Source organism: Periplaneta americana, chromosome 10 (genome assembly GCF_040183065.1).
Source record: "Periplaneta americana isolate PAMFEO1 chromosome 10, P.americana_PAMFEO1_priV1, whole genome shotgun sequence".
Lineage (NCBI taxonomy): Eukaryota > Metazoa > Arthropoda > Insecta > Blattodea > Blattidae > Periplaneta > Periplaneta americana.
The window spans coordinates 176,447,035-176,465,849 of NC_091126.1; the positions used below are offsets into that span (position 1 = coordinate 176,447,035).

Sequence of the window (18,815 nt, forward strand, 5' to 3'; positions counted from 1 at the left end):
GGTTTGATTTCCATTGAAGATATGCAAGATAATTTTCAAAATTGTTCGAGAGCACAGTACAGAAGATAAAAACAGCCAAACCGTGACTTGCAATATGCCTCTATTATTAAAACTTAACTGAAGAATATTGTTGAAGAATCTTTTAAGTGTATTGTAAATATTCGTAATTTAAATATGTATTGTATTGATTAAGGCTGGTTGGGTGGAAGAGAAGGACTTATGGCCTTACCTCTGCCAGCGAAAATAAAACATTCTATTCTATTAGGACTTGGTAAGCGACAAGTGAAAAGCTCGACACTCTACACCGTTCATAAATCAAATTTTTGCGTCTTACAGTAGTTTGTGTAGTTCACTTTTCTTTACGTTATTGACCCGTATGATATTTTCAAGAACGATTTCGATCTGAGGCTCTCTGTGAGATGCTTCTTCTTCATAGGACTGAAGCTGTAACTAGGAAAGTTTGCCTTATAACATAGCGGTTTCAGAATAAGAAGGTATATGGCCTAAGCCAACGCCTTTGAAGCCAGATTTTTTTTGTGAAAAACTGACACGCTCTGCATCCTAAGCTATTCCTTTAGAAAAGGTATATACAGTATAGAAAATACAATACTCCTCGACTGCGAGTCAGAGTAATGCGCAGTAACCCACCGCTCAACACTGCCAACCCGCACGCGTCAGCAGTCCAGCCTACCCAAGATCAACAATGCCTGACGCAGCCACTTCCTAGCCAATCGCACTGGGCTTCGAAGCACACCGTAGCCCACCGCACTGCTCAGCAGTAAACAAGACAGCCTGTATATATATGCTATTTGTGGACAGTCGTGCGAAGACTCGGACCATTTTTTTCTGAAACTGTAGCCTACATATAAGCCTCTCACCTGTCATTTATTTTGTTATGGTACCTTTAAGCATCTGGAGGCATTTCAATCCGTTATAAAAGATAAGGCAGACTTAAATGAAGCAGATGTTTTTTGTCCAGTATCATATTTTGAGTAAAGACCGACTGTGAGGCAATTTTACCAACACTTAGTGTGTACATACCTCAACAGGACTAAAAAGAAACGTAAATTTTATGATTGAAATCTCACTTTATATCCAATGTAGTTGTTAATTCAAACCTGCTGGTTTTTCCACTTAACTTACGAGTCACATGAATTATACAAGACCTCCTATGTTTTTTTATTACTGTACTGTATTGTATTAAATACACTCAAATAGAAATCTATATTCAAACTGCTAACACATATTCAGTTTAGTGGGTTCGGTAATTTCGTTTATCTCTGGACAAACTGTTCTGAAAACAATTTCTATAGAGCATATTCTAGCATATTCCCTGAACAATAATCTTGTATAGTTAACAATTTGCAACTACATTAGTAACGCGAAAGTATACACAGGAGCTGGCATTGCCTCACAATGTTTGCGTACTCATAAAAATGAATTAGAAAGCATGTGCTACATGTCCTTACGACTCGCTTCTGGAGGTGTCAATTAGTTGCACACGGCCCATTCAGTCACGTCTACCATGTGCACATGACGGACACTCAACAACTCAGCAATTTCCTACATTTGGCAAGAATTTGTTCAAATTACCCACAACATTTTCCACTCCCAACGACCTCTAAGCTTACGAGCTTGTGAACACATTTCAACTACTACTGTAGCTTGTCCAAGAGGGAGATTGGGGATACAATATTACTCTAGCTACAAGAGCAGACTGTATAGTGCCACATTGTCGCATTTTCTACAAATTCCACCAGTTGCCTGGTTTCTTTTCCCATATCGTGCCTTTTCCGCCATCAGCATGTAAGGTTTTCTCAGACAGAACAAAATGACATTGATAAATAGTGGATTGAATGAATGAATTAATTAATCAATCAATAAAACAATTAATTAATCAATTAACACTAATTTTGAAGACTAGGGATGATATAAGAACGACTCCCAGAAGATAGAGCGCTTGAATTGAATTGTCTTGACTTCCCTTCCCATCCCTTTTCTTTTCGATGTTTGGACCCGGAATGGATCCTTACACTAATGCTGCCCTTACACGGTCAGCAATAGTGATCGTAATACAGAGTCAATAATACTGGATCCTAACACAAGGAAGACATGTTTAGCTGTAATACTACGATGGCTAAGAAGTGATACCTCGTATCTGTGAATTTTCAGATGAATCAGAAAACTGTTTTAAAAATTAATTTCTCTCAAAATAAACTAACATTCTCTTTAAATGTTTCTGCCTTACTAGATCTTTTACTCGATGACAAAATATTAGCCAACTGTCCAATTTTGTGAACATAACGTAGTTAAGCAAAACCACCCCTAAGTCTTCACACGGTCCTATTTTTAATTCCTGCAGTGCTGGTCATCCCTGTATACAGCTCGACCAAGCGGCATATACTACCTCTTTCGTCTGTCTCTTTCCTTTCCGTTGTAAAGCGCTCAAGCTCTTCTGAGCTCTAAAGCGCGCTTGCGCCTATGGGCTTCAGTTGAAATGACTGCTCTACGCAGTAAGAAAATGCTTAATATGTTTGTTTTTGAATACTGTTAAATTCCGACAGTTCAGTAGGCCTACCTGCACGTCAGTTTACCGGGAATGATGCGAATGGAAAACAACCTTTTAAATGAAGAATTATTAACAGGTCTTTATCTATGAAAGTTCATAAGGAATGGGACCTTAGCTTTCACCAAATATATTTTATTGGTGCGATCTTACAGAACGGAAAATACTGCGAAAAGGTTTTTATTTGGTTTTAAAATTCAAAATAATGCAGAAGTTATACAACTTTTAGTTGCAATCTTCATTTTTAAAAACAAGTTTGAAGTTTAAAAACTGCTCAATTTTAGTATCCAGATATCACCAATTTTTTGTGTGTATTTCTAGTAGTCATAAACCATCTCACATCATGTTTTATGAAGAATCCAGGTTTGACATTATAATTGTAATAGGCTAATTTACACATGAATTACGTTTTCTGTGTCTTCTGTAAAATGAGGTCTAGGAAATTAAGGTCCCTTTTCCCATGAACTGCCACATTTGAAGTCTAAAAGACAAACTCGAAATTCGATCCTGAACAATTTCTTTCATAAAATGAAAAGAAATTAACTGAGCTGCACACTATGTAACTGAATTCCCACTTTTTGTAGAAATTATCATATGCAGAATTTTCAAGACCCAAAAACCTTGAGGCTAAGGCATGTAGTCAGTACAGAGAGCGAAGAGCGCCTCTAATATTATAGGAGTCACCCTTGGTAGCGTAGTTGGTATAGCGCTGGCCTTCTATGCTCGAGGTTGCGGGTTCAATCCCGGCCGAGGTCGTTAGGATTTAAGTGTGTTTAAATGCGACAGGCTCATGTCAGTAGATTTACTGGCATGTAAAAGAACTCCTGCGGGACAAAATTCCGGCACACCGGCGACGCCGATATAACCTCTGCAGTTGCGAGCGTCGTTAAATAAACCATAATTTATTTATATTATAGGATTAGCATCCCTCGTCTTGAAGGCGTTTGTTACGCATGAGCGAAACAAAACAAAATCTAATTTATGCCTATTTTATCAATCTCGTCAACTGTGTAAATAGTAATTATTACAATACTTATATACAGAGCTACTTAAACCGTATTGTTTACAAATTAAGTGAAATAACTATTTCATTATTAAAGAGATCACTTTTCTTCAATGCAGAGGATGAGAATTCCATCCTTCTATGTGCATTGAAATGATTTCATTCACACCCCTTTTCAAGTAATAAAGGGTAAAGAATAAGGAGCCCCATTTAGATGTCATGAAGGTTCACGAGAAACTATACCATGACAACATCATTCCAACATGAAAGCTTCTCCTAGAAAATCCAGTAGTGGAGTAACAATTGTAATAGGAACGTTATTATAAATTACTGAACTGAAATGAATATAAGAAGGGCATTACGACCCAGCATACAACCTAGAAGATCTATTGTTCTAAAGGTCGAACTGGACGCAATCCCAACACACCGCCTGACTATACTAAGGTTTGCTGCGTACCCAGGTCAGCCCCATCCGTGCGTCGCGCTAGTGCAAGAACGGTCTACAATACTGGGTGTTCATTTCAAAGTGTGTCATGACGTCAATGTTGTGAGTCAGCGATTTGAAGCGAGTTTCAGCTTTTATGTCAGAGAAGTTGCCTATTAAACAAGGCGTTCAATCTGAACTTGAGAACGTGTACAGTATAACTTGAACGTCGTAGCAACAGATGGCGGTCTATACGGTCTGTGTGCTACCATAACCTCTTTCGAGCCGTGTTTTGCGCGAGCAAGTCGTCGCAGGGTATTTGTTATCATCGGTTGCGTACGGCAATATTCCACAACATAAATCAAATGCTCCGTGTCCATGTTGACCGTCGAAGTTAATGTCAACAAATACTGTACGTAAGTAATCGTCTTAACCCTCTCCCCATATCCCGACAGTAAGAAAAAAACTCACCTCAGTACATGCTTCCAAACAGTTCACATTCCTGTCACTACCGGCGTTACCGTACGTATCGGTAAGTACTCTTCAGAATGAACGCCGTACTTGCTAGGCAACTTCTCTGGCATATAGGTAATACGCCTCTGCGGAAATGTAGGAAGATTGAATTCTCTAGGCTCATCGGCTAGCCACATGACAGCATACAGCGAGCCATGACACATTTTGAACTGAACACCCAGTATGTGAATGCATGATGACGAAATGAGCCACAGTGGCAACGCCGCCGCTTGAAACAGCTAAGGGAAAACCTCGGAAAAACTCCAAGCATGTAACTTGTCCCAACCAGGATTTGAATCCGGACATGCTAGCCGTTACTCCACAGCGGTGGAGCATTACAAAGTGTACAATAATATTGGAGTGACTTCTCTATCTTTATTGCAAGACATCTTGTCTTCAAGTGAGATAGTCTAATGACACAAATTACAAAATGATTTTTATTATAGCTCAATGAATTCGCAGTTTTCATACATTCTCAGTGTTACAGGTCAAATCGAATACCAACATTTTTCGCATATAAATCTTTATTTACAGTTCCAATGTAACCAATATAGATCAAAATATAAGTATCAACTTGTTAAATGCAAATTAGTCAATACGTGGTCTAAGTAAAGTGATAATTTTAACACTTAATCATATATATACCATATAAAACAAACCATTTGTAAAATGCTGCATCATTTATCGTGGATGTTAGGGTAAGATAGAATGCGGGCGGCAGTGAAACAGCACTCACACTTAGTTTGAGGTACACGTGGGTGACTGGACCAAATTGCCTGCATCAGAAATTATGCCAGTTACCAGATTATGCGCGAGAATTCGAAAACAAGCTTGTGTAAACCCTTCGTCAGCATGAACCATAAAGTCCAACATTCACTTGCATGTGTTCGTGGTGGCCTCGTCCACGTTTAATTTTATTTTCAAATCTGATTGTAGTTTTAATAACGTAATTTCACAGTCTAAAATGTTAAGTAAGAACCTATCCATGTTCATCGTTTTGCACATTTTTACAGTGGTACGCTTAAAAGCAGAGCCACTGAATCACACAGCGGAAAATTAACCCCTTGACATTGACCTCAATACCAGGCCGCGCGGCGGTTTAAAGTGTTCAAACATAGTGAATAAATTTGTAGCACCGCAGTGCTTCACATAGTGCACTGCTTCTCCCAAGGACAATATTATTTCTTTGAAAATATCTTTTTCAAATAAATGCAAGTCACACACACAATTCCGTTATAGTTCGAGACTCACTTCATCAGGTTCGATTCCAAGGCTTCACACAGAGAAAACTCGCGCAAGATCAACTTGAAGCAACGCCCACGAATGACCTAATTAGTAACTTCATCTTCCTGTCTACGAATCCAGGAAGGGATTTCAGGAATGTAAAAATAGTGCTTAATTCCAAATGAAATTTTTGTTAAAAAAAAGTTTATTCGAAATCTCCCTTACACAAAAAAAAAATGTGTTCACAGGCAGGAAGTGGTGTAATACTCAGAGGACCTTCTGAGTTACAGCTAACAAGCAAACATTCTTACGAAGGCAGAAAAAGAAGTTGTTTTTTTCTTCCACCATGTTAATAATGCCAAAACAAGCGCTTATACTAATTTTGGCGCAATTACGAGGCCGAAAAGAGTAAGTTTCCCTGGGGCAGATTACAGAAAGAAAACATGAATTCATTGGAAAAATTTATTGTAACAGGTACAATTATGAGCTATTTTTCTACATATTCCCCACCGGAATTGAGACATTTGTCATACCGTGGGATCAACAGAGAGGTGCAGACGGCTGTCGCACACTGGTTCAGATTTCTACAACACAGGGATACAACAGTTAATCCCACTATATGACGAATGTCTCAATTCCGGTGGTGAATATGTTTAAAAATAGCTCAAAATTTTCTGTGTCTGTTACAATAAATTAATCTTCCCATGAAATTGTGTTTCCTTTGTGTAAACGACCCCAAGGAGACATTTTTACGGCCCTCGTAATTGCACTCGAGTGGCTAAAATTTGTATAAGCACTTGCTTTGACATTATTAACATGGTGGAAGAAAAAAAACCTCTTTTTCTGCTTCATGAGAATGTTTGCTTGTTAGCACAATTTTCGGTGAACATGGCTGGCACATGTACACTTCGCGGCAAAAAGAATTGGCCGCCGACAATTTGTTACAGATACACAATATTGCGCATGCTCGTCTCGTCGAAGCCGTAGTTTACCAGGTAACGCATAATTAAACCATTTAAATTTGCTGTATTTTGTTTAAGAGTCTGAAATGTGTTATACAATCGAATGGAGGGTTGATTCTAGATACATCAGAGTCTCTGAAGAGTGAAATAAAAATAAAACTTATACAGCACTCAGAAAGCAATCGAAGAGAATATGAACAGTAAAGCCGCGTATTAAGATGATCCGGTAGCATCAGTTTTAATGGCATAGATCGTTACGGCAAGGATCTACTAAATAAGTTAATAGTACTAGCTCAGGGTTAGAGTCTCCGAAAATCTTCATTTTTTAAATTACCTCCAGTAACGTTAACAGAAAGCCACAATTTAAAGTCACACAGTACTTGTGTGCACTCACAGTTGAGTTCTGGCGTCTTGTCAGCTCATGTGAGCTGTGTAGATATAAAAGGAAAAATTGTGATGGGGTCGTATATATATATTTCCTGAGGTAGCTCAGTCGGTAGGGCGTTCGCGCGCTAAGCGAAGGGTCCCGGGATCGATACCCGGCCCCGGAAATATTTTTTCTTAAGAAAATATTTGGGGTTAAGAGGGATGAAGTTACAGGAGAATGGAGACAGTTAAACACAGAACTGCACGCATTGAATTCTTCACCTGACATAATTAGGAACATTAAATCCAGACGTTTGAGATGGACAGGGATGTATCACGTATGTGCGAATCCAGAAATGCATATAGTGTGTTAGTTGGGCAACCGGAGGGAAAAAGACCTTGGGAAGGCCGAGACGTAGATGGCAGGATAATATTAAAACTGATTTGAGGCAGGTGGGATATGATGATAGAGACTGGATTAATCTTGCACAGAATCGGGACAGATGGCGGGCTTATTTGAGGCCGGCAATGAAACTGCGGGTTTCTTAAAAGCCATTTGTAAGTAAGTATTGTAACAAAAATAATTATGTTTCGTATGCTATAAATACGAATAAAAATTGGTTTTGTTATAGGTTATATAGTGTCGGATAGAATACGGATAATTGATTTTAGTTTACTGACGAGACTTGGACAAAGGGACAGTATGACAAGACTTAAATATTAGAGTGGGTTCGATTTGTTTAATATTTTATCACAGTGAAAATACATTATAGGCTTCTGTGTTTTCAAATACTTTGAAATAAAGAACTATTTACTTCTAAATTATTTTAGTACGAAATAGAAAAGTACAAAATTATGATTGCTGTATTAAACTAAAAAATGATAGAACAAAACTGAACGAGAGCAAGCGGTGCACTGAAATGACGACTCCTGAACAGAAAATACTAGCTAAAGTGAATAACACTATGGTTAACTTTGACTCACCCTGCAGTCATAGGCGGAGTTATGGGGGGCACTGCCCCCCCCCCAACTTGTCTAACCTCTTTTTTTTTCCATTATTCTATTGAATTCAAAAGATCTTTTTCCTTTTGTTTATGATTAAGTTTCTGTGCTTAAATTGGTGAATTATTGATTTCAGATCATGTGTCTGGACTATAATACTGTATTTATTTTAAATTTCTGAATGTATAAGAATTCCTGTTCCTCATTTGAGGAATGGAAGCACTGTAACGTTTCTTTTGTAACAGCCTGTACTCATGTGTTAGAAGTCTGCAGGTGTTCAGGCCGCCACTTGGAGAAATATGAATAACATACTGCACAACAATGCAGAAAAAAGAAAAGTGATCCTGTTAGAATGTACAAACTTAAAGATGAGATTAAATAAAATAATTAGAATTTACATTACATAATATAATATATCTTCAGGAATGTAAGTTTCATATAAAAAAGTTTCTGTTAGCACTGTTACGTAGTATTATTGGTTATGCATGTGTTTCTGTACGAGAGAAAAAAAAAAGAGGGAGATTTTTTTAAGTTATGCCCTATTATAGTTTGTAGTAGACCTACAGTTCAAGCCCTATAGGTACAACTCGGTTCGAAACATCACGGATATGGATGTAACACTGTAAGAAACATGCCCCTCGAAAATACGTTTATTAAATGATCATATTCCGATATACTGTACAACAGTCAAGCTATAACGGGGGAGGAGGTAAATGATGTCCTTCATAACTCCGTTATATGAGGATTATATGGTTTTGCTTTGACCCTCCCCCCCCCCAAAGGAAAAGGTTCTCTCTCCGCCTAAGCCTGCAGAGTACCATACGTTAATCCCCAGCATTCAAAAATCGGTTTATGAAAGTTGTAATTTTCACTATCTAGAAATATATAAATATTTTGCAAATATTTTCATTCTTTCTTTCTCCAAATATCTTTACCAGCGAGTCTACTTTTTTCATAATAAAAATTTAAGGGCGCATGGAACAAAAATTCAAGACTGATTTTGAAGTTATTTAAATAACGCCGTATTCTAAAATATGGGTTATAACCAAATATGAGAATTAACTAAAACACATTAAGTCTAATTTTTATTACTGCAATTTGCATCTTTTTGGTTGGCAGAGAAAATAAATTTGAAACATTTTCATACCAGAATCTTCAATTAAACAGAAGAATAAGCAATGAACCATTCAGCAAATAGTCTCAATTTTATTTCTTATACGAACAATAGCCCACCTTATACGTAACAGTTTTAACACAATAGTTACAATTCGGCTTACGTGACTTTTTGATGATTCTTCGAGATATGGAAAATGAATTATTCAAATCTGAATTCTTGAATACGAAAGTAGTGTAATGATCACAGGGCTTGCACTTGTTGTAGCTTACTATTATCTACGCTCAACACACACTTATTCCAGTCTTCTACGGAGCTCTGAGATTATTATACTGGAAATTCGAGGTTTTGAGTTCTTATTTTAGTGTGTTACGATGCTTTTGGCTAATGTCCCTTTCACAGAAACTGCATTAATATTCAAAACATTCACAGTTATATATCTGTGTGTGTGCGTGCATATATAGATTTTCCTTTGTCCAATAGCCTATTTATTACACAAAATTTTATCTACGAACAATTTAAAACTTTTGTAAAATAGTTCGCCGATTTCCATCACTTTAAAATTAATTTCCCACATCATAATTTCTAAATTTGTTCACGTATAGTGTAGTGTGTAAGTGACAATTTCAGTTTCTCTCTGTGTCTGTGTGTATAGAACTTAAATATTAATATTTCTTTATGTAGTAGACTCGTTATATACATAAAGGACTAGACGGCAAGAAGGATGAATAAGCATTCGTGCGCATGATGTTCCTTGTGCTTTTCTTGCGTGGAAGAAGGAGCGGCAACCAAGTAGTTGTTTCCCCACTACTCTACTAGTAACCCGCAGCAAAGAATTCGCTGCATCAGTACTTTGTTATGATGCAGTCATAGGGTCTTAATAACTATTAAAGTAATATAATATGTAAGAGACGAGAATGACTGATCGGATTAAAGAAGAAAACCAAATAAACTGTTATAATGTAGCCTAATAGCTATTTAAATCAAGCCTTTAATGAGCGTAAATTCTTAAGGGAAAATTATTAATATGTTTTAGGTGCTTTGATACAACTAATGCATAATGTAATAAAGAGGCACAGTTATAAAAAAATAAATTCATATATAAAAACAAAACTTCATTAGCTATTGAAATTATAGGCTTACTTCCTTTTATGAGGAACCTTCTGAAATATTCCTTTGCAGCAGCTAAATTACATTATAGGAAGTATTCTTATAAGGTAAGGGTGTTAAAATGTGACATGGAAGAAATACCAGTGTTTGAAAACATTCATTTCCTTGCATAGAATCTCTTAAAAGCTCATTCAGGTATACAGAACTCTCTCAAGTCTACAGGTATGCCACCTGAAGATCAACGAGGAGAACATCATAATAATCACAACAAAAAACCTGATGATGTCTTCGAAATTGTGCTCAACCACATTAAATTATTCAAGGTAAGGAAAAGCCATTATGGTCAGTCAAAGAGTGATCGAATATATCCTCCCAACAATCTCAACATTAAAAAAGATATGAAAATGTGTCTTATGAATATTAAAGAAATATTTTCAACACCAGATTTAACATATCATTTAGATATCCACGCAGTGACATTTGCAATACTCGTACATGTAACAAATTTCAGGCTGATCTCAAAGTTTATGAAAATAAACTCTCTGAGAACATTGTACGTGAACGTATAACATACACTCGTATACTCATAGAATGACATTGTATTCGCTTTGTTTCTGTGTTTACGGCTAGGCCGGTCTGCCTTCTAAGCTTCATACAACAATGGCATATGACGCTGAATGTTACGGCAACTCTATTCATCCTTTTTGCCGTGTACAATTTATTACTCCAAAGTCCTAGCTTATTGCTTCAGCAAACCTTAATCAAAGACACTTATTGTTGCATGTCACTTCACATTGTTAATAATAATAATAATAATAATAATAATAATAATAATAATAATAATAACGAAAATAAATCCAAATGGTTTACTTTGCATCGCTGCTGCAAGTGACGGAGCAATAATATTGAATCTTCTATAGGTACACAAAAAATAAGTATTCAAGTTTCATCACAAAATTTACAACTGAAGATTACACAGAAAAACCTGGCAAGTCACATTTTATTGTTTTTACAGGAGAACAATAATACCCACAAATGGCCTAACTTCACTCTAATAAATAATTCTAATTCTATACTTTAATTCCTTGGATTATCAAATTTCGCTCGACTAATCAGGTTGATATATTCTACAGTTAAAATATATAAAACTACACTATATTACATAACAGTAAAAAGAGAAAATCGATGATTTTGAACTTACCAGGTTTTTCCCCTGGACTCTTCAATCGTATTTCGCATTACTGTAATTGGGACTAGGTACAAATATGAGTCGAAGTTAAATGCATGAACAAAAGATTTCGATTTTCTAAGACTACATTTACTAGCGAAAAATATGAGCGAAATTTCCCTTAATTTTCAACACACATCAACGAAAACCATAAAAGTGTAGATCTAAATTTCACCGAGAAGCACTGTACAACCCTCCCGCCTAACGCCATACCTCGGACTCCTTGTGTCGTCTGCCATTATCTGTTGTTGGTAACGCGGCGAACTACTCCAATTGCACAGTAATGATTACTGAAGGAACGCACTATTCCAAGTTCCGTATATATAGGCACTCCACAGTCAAGAATTTTATATAATTGACAACTGAGAGCAATAAACACTCCGAGTCGCTCATTCTTCGTCTGTCAGCTGATCCTGTAATATTATGCCCTTGCGCATGACTATCTCTAGTGACGTAACGCAACGTTGCCAAATCTCGTGTAGAGCAACACGTGTTGCTGGAAGAGGCGGCATAATTGTCAAAATGCTGTCCATATCAACAAACATTAAACACAAAGCCCATGGATAACGGCGCACTCGTAAAAGTACGTGTACGATATAACTTCCTGATAATACAGAAATCACAGTGGCTTGCAATCGGTAATGTGTAGGCCTAACGTGTTTCATAAGAGAATTTACCATTTCATGAAATGTTTCCAAAGAATGCAGATTTACTTGAAATACAGTTGACTGTGTTATCCAGTATGTTTCACGTTACAAGTTAAGAAAAATTGTACATTTATTTTTCTTGTCTTTTAATTGGCAGTCTTGTGCAAGAATTGAGTTCACAGAACTCGAATGCCTGTTTATTGTTGGTTAAGAATATCAGCAGTGCAAGATCACTTGGATATTATAAAGCACAATTACAACAGTAGTGAATAAACAATAACAGCAATAATAATAATAATAATAATAATAATAATAATAATAATAATAATACCAATGAAGGTCGACAATGGCTAACAGGTCACAGATTTCAATGACGTTCATTCGTTGCTAATAATACTTACTCACTTACTTACTTACTTACTTACTTACTTACTTACTTACTTACTTACTGCCTTTTAAGGAACACGGAGGTTCATTGCCGCCCTCACATAAGCCCGCCATTTGTCCCTATCCTGAGCAAGATTAATCCAGTCTCTATCATCACATCCCACCTCCCTCAAATCCATTTTAATATTATCTTCCCATCTACGCCTCGGCCTTCCCAAAGATCTTTTTCCCTCCGGCCTCCCAAATAACACTCTATATGCATTTCTGGATTCGCTTATACGTGCTACATGCCTTGCCCATCTCAATCGTCTGGATTTAATGTTCCTAATTATGTCAGGTAAAGAATACAATTCATGCAGTTCTGTATTGTGTAACTTTCTCCATTCTCCTGTAACTTCATCCCTCTTAGCCCCAAATATGTTCCTAAGCACCTTATTCTCAAACACCTTTAATCTATGTTCCTCTCTCAAAGTGAGAGTCCAAGTTTCACAACCATAAAGAACAACCGGTAATATAACTGTTTTATAAATTCTAACGTTCAGATTTTTTGACAGCAGACTGGATAATAAAAGCTTCTCAACCGAATAATAACAGGCATTCTGTGTTTTATTTCCTCCCGAGTATCATTTATATTTGTTACTGTTGCTCCCAGGTAATTGAATTTTTCCACCTCACCACGGCATGGCGCGTCCTCAGGTTGCGGATCGAGGAGACAGCCTCCAGATATGGAGGGTAGCTGTGAATATATTGAATAAGCAGTCGCGGACAACCGATGAGGGGTGGTCCTCCAGCTTGGGAGTTGGGCGAAGGGCTAACAACCCATCACCGTAAAAAACAGCTTGTTACGAAACCTTTAAATAAGCCTCGGAATGGGACTGATTCTTTGGCACGACCCCAGCAAAGGAATAAGGTTTTGAGATTTGGTACTTGGAATGTTACAAGTCTATATAGAACAGGAGGGGTAACATTAGTAGCTAATAATAATAATAATAATAATAATAATAATAATAATAATAAACGACCGCATCGCACGCAGCGGCTAAGGCTCGATGTCTGTTGTAGAAGTTTAGAAGTGTTGGTAGTAGTTTTTTTAATCGTTATTTTATGACGCTTTATCAACTGCTATGGTTATGTAGCGTGAAAGTGATAATAGGATTGTCAGGTCTTGCGTTTTTTCCGTGATACAGTATTTAGGTTTTTTCCTTATATTTTATAGCTTGCGTTTTCCTTTGCCCGTGAGACTCTTTCTTCCTTTTTTCTGATTCATGCACATTAAAGAATCATATTTTAAAAGTCCGGGAATACTGTATTTACAATGACATCACATAGGCTGCATGCAGTAGATTACACTGTTCCCTTTTTTTATAGTTTTATAGCCAATATGCTGCATTATCTTGAAAACTCTATAATTTTACAAAAAAATAATCGATATTGATAGACTATATAGCTTTTCATCCAGTCAAGAATTTTGAAAATGAAGTTGATAGATTGAGACTGCAAGAATTTGTGAACCTTGATTAAATGTGTGAGGAATTTTGTGAGATTAGGGCTGCTTTAATAGAACGTAATTATTATCAAGGAAGTGATACTGGGAAGTCGCTTTATTTTTCCTATAGTTTATAAAGAAAGTTTTCAATCAATAAATAAAGTCATAATTGAAGTTTGGACTAGCATTCCAACTTCTAATGCATTTGTAAGAAGGTTTTTGCACTAATAAAGAATAAATGGACAATAATTGTTATAAACTGGAGTCATCCTAAACTGATGAAATCGAACTACGAATAATTGTACTGAATTTGTCTTCCATTTGTCAACACTTTCATCAATTTGCAAAACAGGATGAAAAATTGTCAAGAGGAGCTAAGCCTCAAGAGAAATACCGGAAGGAGTGAATTAAATGTAGATTGTGTAAACAACAGTGTTCGATTCAGTGTAATAAAATAATTATATCATGGCAAATCTTTCGTTTTCTTTTCTCACAAGAACTTGGAATTCTAGGTGATAATGCCAACGAAATGAGTCCAGGTCCAGCGCCGTAAGTTCTTAATGGACTGCGGAGAAAACCCTGGAAAAACATAATTCACGTAACTTGTCCCAACTAGGAATCGAACCCGGGTCCGCATGCATGCTAACCGTTACCCTACAACGGTGGTGAGGGTGGCGGTGGCGGTGGCAGCGGCGGCAGCGGCAGTAGCAGTAGTAGTAGTAGTAGTAGTAGCAGGAGTAGTAGTAATAGTAGTAGTAGTAGTAGTAGTAGTAGTAGTGACAGAGAATTAAGATTTCTGATGAGGGGTGATAGAATCCTAGATAAAGAATACTATACATGAAATTAGTATTATTATTATTATTATTATTATTATTATTATTATTATTATTATTATTATTATTATTAAAGTCTGTGTGATGTATCTTGTCTCACTGTGAAAAGAGAGAGAAAGGAGCTATGTCTTACTTCGTTGTATTGTTATGGCGATGGGGGAATGGAGCGATGCCGTCCATCCATCCAGTGGCGGAAGGGACTAGTTGATACATTCTGTAGCACAAAATAAAATAACAAAATATCTCTCTTCGTACTGTGTAGTTCCGTCACTGAGCTTGTCTTTCAAGAAACTGAGTTCCGGCAGCCTGTACAATAACAAGGTTTTGAAAGGAATCCTGAAAATTTACAACCCTTCTATAATCTCCACCCTCATTTGAAGGGGCTTGGTTTTATTGCTACTGAGACAAGATAAACCTTACCAGGAATAATACTATTACTGGATTGTTATTATTATTATTATTATTATTACTATTACTGTATTATTATTATTAATATAATTATTATTATTACTATTACTGCATTATTATTACTGTATTATTATTATTACTATTACTGTATTATTATTATTATTACTATTATTGTATTATTATTAATATTACTAATACTGCATTATTATTATCATTATTATTATCATTATTATTATTATTATTATTATTATTATTATTATTATTATTATTATTACTATTATTGTATTATTATTAATATTACTAATACTGCATTATTATTATCATTATTATTATCATTATTATTATTATTATTATTATTATTATTATTATTATTACGGCTCAATGCTCGTCGCACTGAGTTGCTTGTCTTGCATCTTGATAATAGGCCCTATAATAACTTATATCCATGAGCAGGCTTAAGGTAAGATGTGTAATTCCTAAGTTATTGATTGTTGTCAGCTTGCCGGTGATGATAATACAGAAATATTTTCTTTGCTTACTTTATACTTTATAAAGTATACTTGTATTAAAACAATTATATTTTGTGAAGGGATTGAAGTTATCCCTGATAGGGATGTTAATATGAATTTATGAGAGGGGGATAACTTTCCAACAGGAGGGAGGAATCACCCCATCTCCCCCGTTAATTCGCACCCTGATTTCACCTGCCGCAAATGTACTTCCCTTCCGGAATCTAAAATGCACCGCCTGAGCGAAGTTTGAAACCGCGGACCTCAAATGAAGCAGTTTGCGTGTCTCTGTGTGTCTGTCTGGTATCGGTCGAATACGGCAGAACACGAGAAATAAAACGCAGTATTGATCACTGTTCACATAACATCACCGTTGGTAGCGTGGGTGGAATTGGTAATAGCAAGATGGTATTGTGGTAAATTGAGTCAAGGTTTCGCCATGGGATTCTCTGATTTCCCCTCACGACTGGCAAAGCCTCAGCGAAGTTACAACCAGCTCAGTGGCTTCCAATCAACACTCAAGAGCTCTTCACTCCACGACGCCGCGTAGCATAGAGATGATGATGATGATGATGATGATGATGATGATGATAATAATAAAATAAAACGTCCGTTCATATGCTGTAAATGTGATCTGCAGTATCTTAATGCAGGTCTGGTGTTGTAATGTCCCCATATTACGATAACATAGGTGAGCTTTATAAAAGTGTTCTTGCATAGACAGCTGAATGTTTTTCACGTACCTATCGTGCGTGGGTAAAAGTTAAATAAAGAACTGCTCCCTACAGTGGAGGTGCCAGGATTTCACGGTTGGGGGTGCAGATGGGGTGCTTATATACAGTGACAGGTGCTATAAGTACAGGGACATCATTTTATTTTTACTTCAATTTTTATTGTACCTGAGTTTTGGAATGTACTTCACTCCCACCCCTTCTACTAGTAAACTTCCAACCGTTCACGACACAGAGCCGAGGGCGCGTAAGCAGTACTGAGTTACTGAGTATAGTACGTTTCAGAAATATGTTCGCGTTTTCCAGTGACGAAAGAGCTTTCAATATTGAATCATATTTTCGTACGGGTACTGTCGTCCGTTTCCCTATGTCGCATCCCGGTTTCCCCCACCTGCTTCTGTTCGCCCCTTTGTAAAGTCTAGTAGCTGGGCTATCTTAGCTCTTTTCTGAAAACAATAATTTCTGTTAGGAATTGGACGTCTACGTAATATTATTCAAGTGTTTAAAATAACTTAAATAAAAGGGCCTCCTTAAGTAATTAACTGTCACGTGATTTCCCCCCCCTTTCTACAACCCTGCGATAAAACCACTTGAACGGACAGTAGATAGCATTTCTGAGTGATTTTATCTTTTCGGATCGGGCAGAAGTGAAGATTGAATTTACTGTACGTAAGGTACTCTTTTATAGAGTAGGTACAGAATTATTTCAACATGAGTTACTCGTACGAAGGACGAAACTGGTAATTGGAATTAGGTACAATAGTCTATAGTGCGGTCGACCTGGTTGGCAAGTTAGTATAGCGCTGGCCTTCTATGCCCAAGGTTGCGGGTTCGATCCCGGGCCAGGTCGATGGCATTTAAGTGTGCTTAAATGCGACAGGCTCATGTCAGTAGATTTACTGTCATGTAAAAGAACTCCTGCGGGACAAAATTCCGGCACATCCGGCGACGCTGATATAACCTCTGCAGTTGCGAGCGTCGTTAAATAAAACATAACATTTCTATAGTGCGATAATATGCACAAAAGAACTGAAGCCTGTATCGAAATGAACGGCCACCATTTTCTAAAATGTGTTTAAATATCCATATTATAATTATTTTTCAATTTAACTTCATTCTCTATATAGTACGCTAATGTGCTGTAACAGTACAATATACACTGCATAATTAATACTTCCGAATGGATAGCTCAATTCGTGCGTAAAACACTAAGTGTTAATACAGTACTGTATTTTGATTAAACAAAAACCTAATGAAAATTATCAAACTCAAAATTGCGATATTTCCTAGTTTACATAAATGGATGAACCACTTTTCTTCCCTCCTATACCTAGTAAAGTGATTTGTATTTTACGCCAGTATCATCGAACTCCGTCGTGGAAAGGGTAGCAAACGGTGTTTCCTGTTTCAATCGTTAATAGAAAGGTATAGCCAGGTTAATATAAAAAATGTTAGTAAAAATAAAATGATGTCCCTGTATATCTAAAACATAGTGAGTCCACACCTGTGGAGTAACGGTTAGCGCGTCTGGCCGCGAAACCAGGTGGCCCGGGTTCGATTCCCGGTCGGGACAAGTTACCTGGTTGAGGTTTTTCCCGGGGTTTTCCCGCAACCCAATATGAGCAAATGCTGGGCAACTTCCGGTGCTGGACCTCGGTCTCATTCCACCGGCATTATCATCTTCATCTCATTCAGACGCTAAATAACCTAAGTGTTGATGAAGCGACTTAAAATAACTTACTAAAAAAAACGTAGTGTGTGCTTTAAAAAGGGCGCGTCACCTACTATGGCTATTTGCGCCCTTATCTAAAATTCTTCAAAAACAAAAACACTGACAATACAATAAGCTGAATGCTAAAAAGAACTAAAAAAAACGTTGTCAAAGTATCTCAAACGAAGGTATACCTTAATATTCTATGTTCTTGAATCGACAAACAAACAAAAAATAAACTACCGGTATCTTTCATTACACTACAATCTAGTCAAGCATAAGATTGTACCAATCTGTCTAAAATACCTCTTTTCATTATCCTATTCTCTTCTGGGGTACTCTAAGATAGGCTGTCGAATTTCATGAATATTCGCCTCTTAGACGTCACCACAGTCTAGTATATACAGTCACGAAGCTCAATACTTACTAAATATGCAAACATAGACAGTTGAAATACGCATCCATAGATAGTTGCCCACCACCAGGATCGCTACTATCGCCTCATCACAGACCCTTTCCCCAGCAGACGATAAAATGTATTTTACTTTCGATATCGTATTCTTTTGAAAAAATTAACATCTTCCTTCCACT

At 36.8% G+C, this 18,815-nt stretch overlaps 1 protein-coding gene across 2 annotated transcripts in view; it reads right to left on the minus strand.

Annotated features, from left to right (window-relative positions):
* Positions 1-11,930, minus strand: part of LOC138708186 (prestin-like) — a 121,021-nt gene extending 109,091 nt beyond the window's left edge. The window contains exon 1 of one of the 2 annotated variants that reach the window (XM_069838465.1): positions 11,726-11,930. In XM_069838465.1, the coding sequence (XP_069694566.1) occupies positions 11,726-11,751 (26 nt within the window). In that variant the 5' untranslated portion in view covers positions 11,752-11,930. Of the gene's footprint in view, positions 1-11,485; positions 11,644-11,725 lie in introns of those variants that run through there. The other variant, XM_069838464.1, reaches the window with a different exon arrangement.
* Between the last annotated feature and the right edge of the window lie 6,885 nt (positions 11,931-18,815).